The sequence below is a fragment of the Bombus impatiens genome, unplaced genomic scaffold (genome assembly GCF_000188095.3).
Source record: "Bombus impatiens unplaced genomic scaffold, BIMP_2.2 scf_0418, whole genome shotgun sequence".
NCBI lineage: Eukaryota > Metazoa > Arthropoda > Insecta > Hymenoptera > Apidae > Bombus > Bombus impatiens.
In genome coordinates this window covers 3,801,962-3,813,290 of record NT_176837.1, presented here as the reverse complement: position 1 = coordinate 3,813,290, position 11,329 = coordinate 3,801,962, and the positions used below count along the sequence as shown (strand labels likewise).

Sequence of the window (11,329 nt, the reverse complement as noted above, 5' to 3'; positions counted from 1 at the left end):
ATTTTATTAAAAACTTTAATAAAATTGTTTATATTTGTCAGACAAGATTATGTAGGGTATAAACATACCACAATTGTAAAAATATAATATTGCATAAGTATTGTTATTGAAAATAATTTTTTAGCAAGATTCACTATACCATTTTTTATTCATGGTTTAATAATATAGGAGTATATTTAATAAATCGTTCATTAAAACTAAACAATTTTTTATACAATTTTTGATTCTTTTATTATTTTGGTATAAATAATTAAAAATTTATCTGTATATTAATTAGTTTTTATTTTTTTACTTTTATAAAATCAATAGTCAGTTTATAATAATTGGATTATTGTATTTTACAAATAATGAATTGTTTAACTTCAGACGATCATTTAACAGTAAAAAAAATAATCCTATTGTAACCTACCACGTACGTTTCAATATAGGTACATACATCGTAAGACAACAGGTGATAACAGCTGATTCCTATGTGCGTTGTGCAACAGAAAACATTTCAACACCTATAGAATAGCATGCAAAATCCAGATACTCTTTATAGCGCTCTTTTTAAATATTAGACATCTAACAGTAAATACATAGTATTTATTAACATTTATTAATTAATTATATAAAAAATAAAATAGGAAATGAATGTGAATGAATAAATAGATTTCAAATATTATTCTAATCTAGTTTCTTTCTGTTTTAGCACGTTGATGGTAGTCAGCTCTACAAGAAAAGAAAAAGACATAAGTACAGTTCTAACCTAATACGTATGCGTAAACGCAGGTTTCATATACACATGTATATATAGATTGCATTGTACACTATAGAATACGGTTTATTATATATACCCATCTATACAGATCTATACACATCTATATATATATATATATATATATACACACATGTATATATATAGTTGTACACATGAAAGTGTATGTATATGTATACGTATATTCGAGCTGGAGGTACGCGCTTGGTGCTACGGCGCATTTGCCAGTATCAACGGTCTGCGTTTATCGACTATCATGTATACTGTGGCAAATGCGATCCATTGACTTCAGACGCAAGAATTTCCGTGGCTTTTTCATTAAACGCTACCATCTTCAACTATGATGGACGTGCAGAACCAGTTCAAAGGTAGGAAGAGACCATTTCGATTTCTTCCTGTTGAAACTTGAATAAAACACGTCGAAACAAGTCGAGTGAATCTACGGCGGCACTGTGACAGTTACCACAAGCAAAACCATAATTCGTTGAACTGTATGTTTTCGTTTATTAAGTATAGTTCATTGGCAGTTGATTGTACTTCTTTCACCTTCTCTACATTTTTTTACTTATTCTACGGTCTCAAATGTGATGTCGATGTATATGTGTATGTGTATGTGTCGATATGCATTCGATTATTGACATACACTTTTGGAGGGAAGAAAACTGTAGGCGGAGATGTAAATAAACGCGCATTAATTGATCAATTTGGTCTTTTGTCTTTTGCTCGCTAATAAGTTTGATTTGTATAGCGGTTATCGTAATTATGAAAGGAAATTATCGTTTCTATTTTACCAACTTGTCCATAGCCACGATCACAGACACAAGGTGAGCGATATGAATTTAATCAATAATGAAATTAGTATTTTCATCAAGACATTAACATGACCCCGCTTATCGTATCATGCAAAAAAATAAGGATATATACACCGTTCCCACTGTGGAAGCTTTTATTTACAATATATACAGGCAACGTTGATATGAACGTAGATTAAGCTATTTATTTATTTGTGTTAAATAAATCCTTTACTCTAGTTAAGTAAGTAATCCTTTTTGTTATAGAGAGATGAATGTATCATACAATAGTACCAAAGTTATAAATTAATTTCGAATTAAAAAATTAAAGTTATTCAATATTGAAAACATTTTAGTATCACATATAACCATCAATATTTTTCAATTTACGATGTACTCACTTCTAAAAATAACAGAGAGAACCTTTTTTTACAATAAAATAAATACATTTTCGAGCACGCAAGAAGTAAGTACGTGTTGAATGTATTAAATAGTCTGCTTTAAATTTCTTTATGTAATGTATTAATTAATTCCACACATATTATCTAATTATTGCACGCAAGATATAGACACGTAATGCTTTGTGAGTCGAACTATGTTCCAGACAAAGTAGTATATATCCATAATTCATATTATGCAACAGATTATTGCACAGATATAAATCAAATAAAATTATAATTGAACTGTTTGAAGATACACGGTGCAATAGGATAAATTATGCGAAAGCAATGTTTGACCTTAATCGGGTTAAATTGTCACGTGCGATTCAATTTTCGAATCAAGTCATATAATAAACAAAGTTTCTTTATTGTAAATATTTTTAACAGAATCTAGCAAAAATGTTTAACGATGTTATGAAATTCATCTTCTTCATCTTCTTTTTTAACAAAGGTTCATAACTGAAACTATACTTAATTGTAGTTACAATTAATATATATGTACATACTTCCTTATGCAATTATTTTATATGTACGTTACACTATATACTTAATGCAAATAAAATGATGCAATATTCTAATATTTCATACTATTTCTATAAAAAATATATATTATTGAATTTTTTGTATTTCTATTACTATATATACTGTGTTGATGCTTGCAGATTATGAATGGTAGTTCAGTTTGTATAATGCTTACACGTTATATGTATTTCACCTTTAATCTAGCTCGACATTTAAGGTAGCTGTTATATGCTTAGCATTTGAATTATATATGTTCTCTCTAATATAACTTACCTAAGCCTTTAACCCGTTTATGGAGTTTTAAGCTTGACCAACTAGTTAAAACTTTGAATTATTTTATTTTTTTATAAAAGCAAATTTTTATATAAAAAATTATTGTCTATTTCATCATTTTTAAGTAAGTGCTATAATGTTCATGTAGATAGGGCAAGTAAATTAAAACTTAAAGAGCATCTCTTAATTATATCGTTTAGATGTAAAGTAACGCGTTCGGTGACTCGAATATTCACGAATCAAACAACGCTGGTCGTCAGGACGTCACAGGGGCAAGGGAGGCACTGCTTTCTATCGCTTACCGTTACACGTTGCTATATTGTTTTATCTGCATATGTGACACTTTTGGCCAATACGCGTGCTTATCTTTATGATCGTGTTGAGTCTAACAGAAATAACCAATCGGACCCGCATTCTTTCCATCTGCCAACTTACCACCAATGCATTATACATACACTGTACTGATGAGTTATGAAATGTTGCAATCTAAATTTTTAGTATCACAGTTTTAATACTTTTCATGTAAGCTCATGTAAGCATATTCTTCTCTTTAGTTGGAAATTAGTTATTTTTATTTGAATATTTATCAAATAATTTAATGCAGAATGACTTGTGAACAATATTTTAGTTTTACACATTCTTTTAACAGTGATTCATTTAAATGTGTACGTTCATATTTGGAATACTTAAGCGTCAACGAAAATACATTGTATATGCTCTTTGTCATTATGACATATAGATATATACATATGTATATTATACAAAACATTGTAGTTTTATATGAAAAATATTTACGAAAATAAGAACTAAGATTTGTATAAAGCAAGAATTCCATGACTAATAGGAAAATATTTCAAAAATAATTAAAGCTATGGACTTTGTAAAGGTAAATTTGACGATGAAATTATTTTTCATAATAAAACTGGGAAATATAAAGATAAATCAATTATATGAAAACCGTTCTTATAATTGATTATTTCCGAGAAATTTTTAATCCAAAAGTTAGAACATCTGACAAATCTACTGATTTAACTTCCATTCAAAATATTCCAAAAGTCATCATCAGAAATCAAACATAAACATGTTTAGTAGCAGTTAATGGACTTTTGACGATCTAATATTTACTTCCACAGACTAGTAAAAGATTAAGTGGTACAAGTAAAAAGGAGCGAGTGGTGGAGGGGCGATTATATTGTCTGAGGTATAGTTAAGGATGAAAGAACACGAGTTTGGCCAGTATGTGTCACTCGACAACGCAATGCCGTACATCAAAGTCTGAACATAAAAGTGTGAATATAAAAAGTGCGTGTTTTAATCAGATCCTGAGGACAAGTTTCACGATGGCACTACTCGAATCTTTTTTTCGACGAAAAGGTATAATATCAATGAAGACAGAGACGAGTATATGTCTCGAAACGTGAATAAAGCGTGTCACTGTGCAAATGTACATTATAAATACATACTTCGAATTCTCCTTTCTTCGAATCCGCGCTTTGTGATACATACCATGTGCGAGATGTTCAGTGGAGTTTGTGAACCAAAGAGGGAGCTATGTATTTACTTGACACGTTAAGGAGACTTTCTTCGAATCTTGTTACGAATACATTGCGGATATTTATAAAGTGTTTCGACAATAGCAGTACGACCGGGTAGGGGATGATTCTTCGTGAAAAAATTAATCACAAATGTAGAGTAAAGTTTTTGCGTGTGATACTTTATTTTCGAGAAAATCAAGTTTGAAAATTTGACAAGTATGCTTGAACTTGTATAACTCTGAACTGAACAAGACTAAATTATCGACATAAAGTTATTCTGCATGTGACAATAAGTAAGAAATGTAGAATACAATTTTTTCGTAAGACTTTTCGTTTTGTTTTCAAGAAAACTAAATTTGAAAATTTATTATGCGCCTATACTAAGCCAGTCCTTAGCCAAATATGTTCAAACTATCTAAAAACTTTTTGAAAACAAGGTTTGAAATGGAAAAATTTTATTTCACATTATTGTCTTATTTTCGCATATAGAGTAATCTCCTACCGATTGTCTCGTATTCATACCTAGTCTCTGATTAGCCGTTTAAATATACTTAACAAATTTTGAAACTCGATATTCTCAAAAGTGAAGACTCGTACGCAAAATCTGTACTGTACGTTTTCGACTCAATTTTTCACGAGAATTCGTACTACAAAAATTTTCTTCACCCACTATATATCATACGTAATGATATATTTTACATATATTTTCTTATATATTTTTGATGTAATGTATATAAGTACACTCTATGCATTTTTGCATCTTTATATTTACCATAAATGCATAAAAAGATAAATATAAATATCTTCAATAATAGAAAATGATAAATATTCGAAATAAAGATGATGAATACGAAATCTATCCATACTCAAAAACTCTATCTTAGAAAGATTACTATAGTATTATAAATCCTATCATTGAATTATAGATAAAACAATGACCCGGAATCATTAATGCTACACAAGGAACTGTTACCAAAGAAATTGTTGTAGAAGAATCTAATCTTCGAAAGATGTTTGTAACTATAATATGAACATTAAACAGAAGTTGCGAAATATGTCGCAATCGTAAAACAAAAATAATTTTTCATTTTAGATCTGAAATTTTCACGATGGAAATTTTCCATGTGTTATTACATGTGCCGCAATGATAAATTTTTCCGTATGAAATGTTAGATTTGAAATTTTCACGATAGTGAGATATCATGCTATTGGTTTTTCGGAAAGGAGCTGTTACACTTACAATACGATTATATAACAATGATAATATCATAACTTTTGAAGACTTATAACAAACAAATATAACAAGTACGAGTATCCATGGTAAATTACAAATCAATGTTACGAATACGGATTAACACAAATATGTCTGTCAATATTATCGAGAGCGGAAAAATAAACTTCGAGAATTGATGTATTTATTTTATAAGTGAAATCTCATTATGTTTTCAGAGCTCGTGAAACTTTCACCCTTACGTATTACGATATTATAGCAGAAGTCGCTTTTTAACGTGACTTGAAAATCCTACGTCTGACGATTTATAGAAATTATTTTAAAAAATTATATATATATAAAATTATATATTATCAAAACATCAGCAAAAGACATAACAAAAGCATGAAATATTTATGTGCCTTGCATAAAAATTATTCGATTAGACGAACAAAATTTTCCAACACAGTATATCCATTTATAATTAGTTTTATCCGTTCATCTCATCGCACTACTACAAACAACGCATTACTTCATAATCAGTCCAAATTTTATGAGAAATCATTAAGAGGATGTGATTTAAACTGATGTTACTGTGAAAGATAAACTAAATTTTGTAGTATATATATGTATATATATTTTAGAAAATAAATTAGATGGCATAATAGATAGGTATATTTTAAAAATTAATGTACATTGAAAAGATTGAATAAGGGAAGATAAAAGGGACTTTAAATAAACATTAGCTAACAGGAAGGAAAATCGAAGCACGAAAAAGCCAAGGTCATGTTAATCTGGTTGATGCGCGATAAAATGCTCAATAGATAGCAGCAGAATGACATGTCTAACAAATGATTCATTAAAAAAAGAAAATGAGTCACATAGATCTTTAAGCTCCACTTCGAGAACAGTCATATATAATACATTATATGATGCACTATTCGAAATCATATTGTTTCATCTAATGAGATTTTTATTTTTCTTCTATCGCTTCAAAGCTGTAATCTGTACGATACCTCATGTATATATTAAACAATACTTAAATCAATTTGTGAATACATTACAATATGGTTCTACGTGTATTTAATTAGATCTTGACGTACAGGATGGCATGTTCGTAGTTGATTTAAACATTGATGCCATTCGTTAAGACAACAAGCAAGGCATCATCTATCACAAAATTTACTGTATTAATTTTTATTGTTAGCCATGCATGCGACCTTTTCTGACTGCCATGTATTTATTCATTTTTTGCTTGTTAAAACATCTATAAGATAGTTTAATAAAAAGAAATTAATTTTATTTCTTTTGTTTTAACGGTATAAAGTAGAAAATCTTTAAATATCAGCAGTTTATCGACATATTTTTTTTATTAAATGTATCCGTTTATAATAGTCTTTTTTATGTTTCATGTATACTATTTCCGTGTAAAAATTGTTATATTTTGTGAAAATGTTGAATTCGTAAATATGGTATGGCATGGTATATAATAATTCGAACGTCGATAATCGGCTTCATGCAACTTGTCCGCGAACACGTTAAAAACGGTAATTGCACGTAATCGCACGTTTGAAAGGGCTAAAGTCGAGTGGCTGTTCAGTGCATTGTCGATCGAATCCGGGTTATCTTGTATAACGTCCTGTTGTGCAAACGTCGCGCCGTCTTTCCTCACACACTTTTATTTGAAACCGAACTTTCTTCCATTACTATCCTTTTCTGAAACATAATAGGAAACAAAAAAATTATACGGGATAAGTAACTAAAATAAGTAATCGCTCGATGTAATTATTAAATGTGAATTTGAATTTTTGAAAAAAACGGCGAGCTTAAGTAACAATAACAAGAAGATCAAAGAATATCTCTTCCAAATTACATAAATTAAATGCCATTTGTGATGATATAAAATTGATGTAATCAAAAGAGCTATAAAAACTATACATAAAGTTAATAACAATCTGTTCTTTACAGTGACGCCTGCAACCGGCGATGATTGTAAGAATCAAACACCACCAACTTTGCTTTCGAGTTTAAGAAGCGTCCTTTTCGTAATCGGAACCGTAGTGATCGGGTTTGCTGCGTTCTGCAACTCGTTAACATGGTAAATTCTAACGAATGACGTATACAAATATGGCTACCGCATTTTTGCAATTCGATCAAATACTAAGAGATATTGTTACCTTTAAGATTGAACGACTCATGTTTACCATAATCATTTCACTGTTTCGATCCTTTCATTTATTAGGCATTTACAAAGATTTTGGGGAGCCTCTGGAGATTTCTGGCAAGCGCAATGGGACAAAATCTTAGACAAATTAGGAGACGATCCTGTCACGCTTTGGGTTCATGGTATATCGAGATAAAGCAACGAGAATATATACAATATACAGCAGTTCCTAGATAAGTACAATCTAAAATGAAAAATCTAGTTCGAGATCGATTGATGATGATGATGTCATCGGAATTGAATTTTATCACAAAACTATTTCAAATATGTTAGAGATCTTAATAATAAGGATGATGATACACTTCCATGAAACATGATATACGATAATATACAATTAAGTTATCTTTTATTTCCTCTTTTTTTATTTAAGAAAACAGATATTTATACAAATATGATATTTTATTATACGAGAACAAAAACAAGATCTACTGAAGAAAGAAATTATTTGAAACTTATCTTGGAACATTCTTGTCGTCTTACGTATGTTTACCAATTTCTTGCAAAAATGTAAAAAATTACAAATTTGGAACTAATACGTTCCAGGCTCATTGGGACTAATGTTCTTCGTATATTGGTTCTTCGGTGGGATTTACACGATTCTAGACATAACTAATCGACCGGCTGCTTTGCGGAGATACAAAATACAACCGGGTACGAACGAACCAGTCGACACGAGGGAATTGTGCAAAGTAATCGCTCAAGTACTATTCAATCAGATCATTGTTGGAGTTCCTCTAGCGTGCGTCAGTTATCACTTTATGGAATGGCGCGGTTATCCGCCTGTACGCGAATTGCCGACCTTCCACTGGGTGCTCGTTGAAATCGCCATCCACATATTATGCGAGGAAATTGGATTTTATTACTCACATAGGTATGCAATTTCTTTTTTATCCCCTATTAAGGTATCTTGTTAACTTTGCTCTTAAGTCGCTCATAAAGCTTCATTAGAAAACATTTTACCGTTAATAAATATGGATTATACGAGATGGCCTGTATTAATCCCTAAATTAATTCATCTTGAAAGGTACGTATACTGAGTTAAAAGAAAATTAAATGTGCCAAATATCAGTTTCTAAATCATTCTTGTATTATTTTTTGTACTAAATCTATTTATGTGTGTAGTAGATTAAAATGATTCATTATGTGCATTGCTTAAAGTAATTAAGGAGTAATACTTTTGTATAGATAAACAGAAAAATAATTTTTAATTATCTTACTAAGCAATTAAAATCACGTTTGAATAAATGTTCCTCTGCATTATTACGTATGTGTATTACGTAGTGTTTTATATGGCTATATTGTTGTAAACAAACTTATGTAAAAGTAAAATTACATTACAGATTTCTGCATAGCCGTTATCTCTATAAGTATATACATAAACAGCACCACGAATGGACGGCCCCTATAGCTGTAACATCGCTATATTGTCATCCTTTAGAACACATTGGCTCAAATCTATTACCACCGTTTTTGGGAGTATTCATCGTAGGTTCTCATGTGGCTACTGCTTGGCTTTGGTTCTCGCTTGCTATTCTCTCTACATTAAATGCTCATTCTGGTTACCACCTACCGTTCTTTCCATCTCCAGAAGCTCACGATTTTCACCACTTAAAGTAAGTAATTTTCATACATTTTTTTTTTTTTTTTGAGATTATTTATCCTTAACATTAAATAGATTGAACTGAGTTGTACACGCGCTAATAAAATAATTTGTTTCCTTTTTTACTAGTATTTCATAAGTCTCTAGCGATATAAATATATTTTATATGGAAGTTTAATATTGAATATTGGACTTATTATATTTTAGATTTAATCAATGCTTTGGAGTTTTGGGAGTATTGGATCGAATTCACGGAACAGATACGCAATTTCGTAATTCCAGAGCTTATCAACGTCATGTAATGATGCTTAGCTTGGTTCCTCCAAGAGAAGCTTTCCCGGATGAAGTGAAGTATAAATCTAAGTAGAATGTTTTATCGAACATCGTGATTAAATATGAAAGTTCAGTACAAGAATATGTTTAATATGGAAATGCAGTATAAATACTTCTACATTTGTAGTATTTTTCTGTTTCTTTCTTCTTATTTTATTAATTTTCGTGGAGAACAATCGATGAATTAAATTTAATTAACAAGATATAGTAGAAGTTAAAATTTTTTAATGTTTATCGTTCGTCAACTAAGTACTTTTTTCTTTATGTAGAAACTGCATATTTTTCATTATTATCAGTTTGTAAACAGTTTCAATTACTACAAACTTTACAATGGTGCGATTGTAATATTATTATTATTAAACAATTTATCCGCGTAAACAATTTTTTTGTATGAAAACACGACAAATGTAACTTTCTGAGAGTATTTATAACGAATACTTTCAGATGTAAAAATGATCGTTCTAAAATTATAACGAAAAGAATTTTACCATAACTTTAATGGGCGAATTTTAGATTATTAGAATATCTTTTTTACGACAAATACATTGTTGGGAAATTTAGAAAGATACTGAGTATTTCATCTGGATATTACCCTGTTAATAATTACATGACATAGCAATATTCTGAGAACATCTACTTAACAAAATTATATTTATATTGAAATTACAACATTAAGATAAAGCTATTTGTGACAATTACTATTTTTATATTTAATTCAATAATAAAAGCAATAAATATTTAATCTAAGATGAAATTACGATTGTAGTATTATAGTAAAAATTATAATTGCTGTAGATTGTTACTAGCCATCAAAGATTATGCACTTTAAAGCTTTAAATTTGCAAAATAAGTCAAACTATTTAAAAGTATTGAAGACATTAATATCAATAACTTCTTTCTCTAATCAAACTTATTTATATACTAAAAACACAGATCAAATCACGGAATTGAAGCTTCATCTATTTTTTCGTATAATAAATTTTTACATGTATGAATTAAATTAATACATGTATACAAAATTATATATCATATTTATAACTGTCCTATAATTTGTTAACAATTATTATCAGAAATGGCTACATTATTCTTTGTCATTATAAACTTTGTAATTTATATGCAATGCTAATATGCATAATTTTATGTATCTACATAACAAGCTTACTAATAAAAAGAAAAAATCAAAACTACGAATTTTCTTTAATATTAAAATGTAATTATGATATATAACATAAAAGATAATATAACGTAATATATAATGTAAAAAGTAATCAAACATTTTTAGTTACAAGTATTTATATTTTATAAGAATATGAAAGATCTTGTTACATATATATATATATATATAAATAATTATTGCTTTATTACACCCAGATAACATACAAATTTTATGAACATTAAATAAACAAGAAGTTTATAAAATTTAATCATTACTAATAACAATTGCAAAAAACCTTACTGGATAAAGTAATTACATAAATCATTGCTTATATTTTCTATAGTATAATAAATTTACAAATGGACATTCAATTCCTATTCCATTCGCATGTTTACAACAATAATTATTATTTTACATAAACATATCTTTCCAAAAATGTAAATAACAATTAACAATTATAGGAATTAAATTGAGATATCAAATTATTC

At 28.9% G+C, this 11,329-nt stretch overlaps 1 protein-coding gene and 1 long non-coding RNA gene across 4 annotated transcripts; both read left to right on the top strand.

Moving 5' to 3' along the window:
* The first annotated feature begins 952 nt into the window (after nucleotides 1-952).
* LOC100745053 (fatty acid hydroxylase domain-containing protein 2) lies at nucleotides 953-10,439 on the top strand. Of its 3 annotated transcripts, none has more exons than XM_003490304.4 (6): nucleotides 953-1,125; nucleotides 7,497-7,626; nucleotides 7,771-7,874; nucleotides 8,296-8,623; nucleotides 9,093-9,365; nucleotides 9,560-10,439. In XM_003490304.4, the coding sequence occupies exons 1-6, from the start codon at nucleotides 1,098-1,100 to the stop codon at nucleotides 9,717-9,719; spliced, it is 1,023 nt and encodes a 340-aa protein (XP_003490352.1). In that variant the 5' UTR covers nucleotides 953-1,097; the 3' UTR covers nucleotides 9,720-10,439. The 3 variants fall into 3 exon arrangements, with proteins under 3 accessions (XP_003490352.1, XP_012242173.1, XP_033177209.1); XM_012386750.3 differs by lacking the exon at nucleotides 953-1,125 and adding an exon at nucleotides 4,005-4,157; XM_033321318.1 differs by lacking the exon at nucleotides 953-1,125 and adding an exon at nucleotides 7,265-7,283.
* LOC117151778 lies at nucleotides 1,255-2,372 on the top strand. Its single transcript, XR_004461898.1, has 2 exons — nucleotides 1,255-1,581; nucleotides 1,816-2,372. It is a non-coding gene; the product is annotated as an uncharacterized LOC117151778 (long non-coding RNA).
* Nucleotides 10,440-11,329: the final 890 nt, after the last annotated feature.

Bases quoted from the DNA above. Each gene is read 5' to 3' on its own strand.
- LOC100745053 (XM_012386750.3), top strand. From the start codon at position 4,022: ATGTGTCACTCGACAACGCAATGCCGTACATCAAAGTCTGAACATAAA. The intron at 7,875-8,295 runs GTATATCGAGAT...AATACGTTCCAG, and splicing joins TGTCACGCTTTGGGTTCATG to GCTCATTGGGACTAATGTTC. The intron at 9,366-9,559 runs GTAAGTAATTTT...ATTATATTTTAG, and splicing joins CACGATTTTCACCACTTAAA to ATTTAATCAATGCTTTGGAG.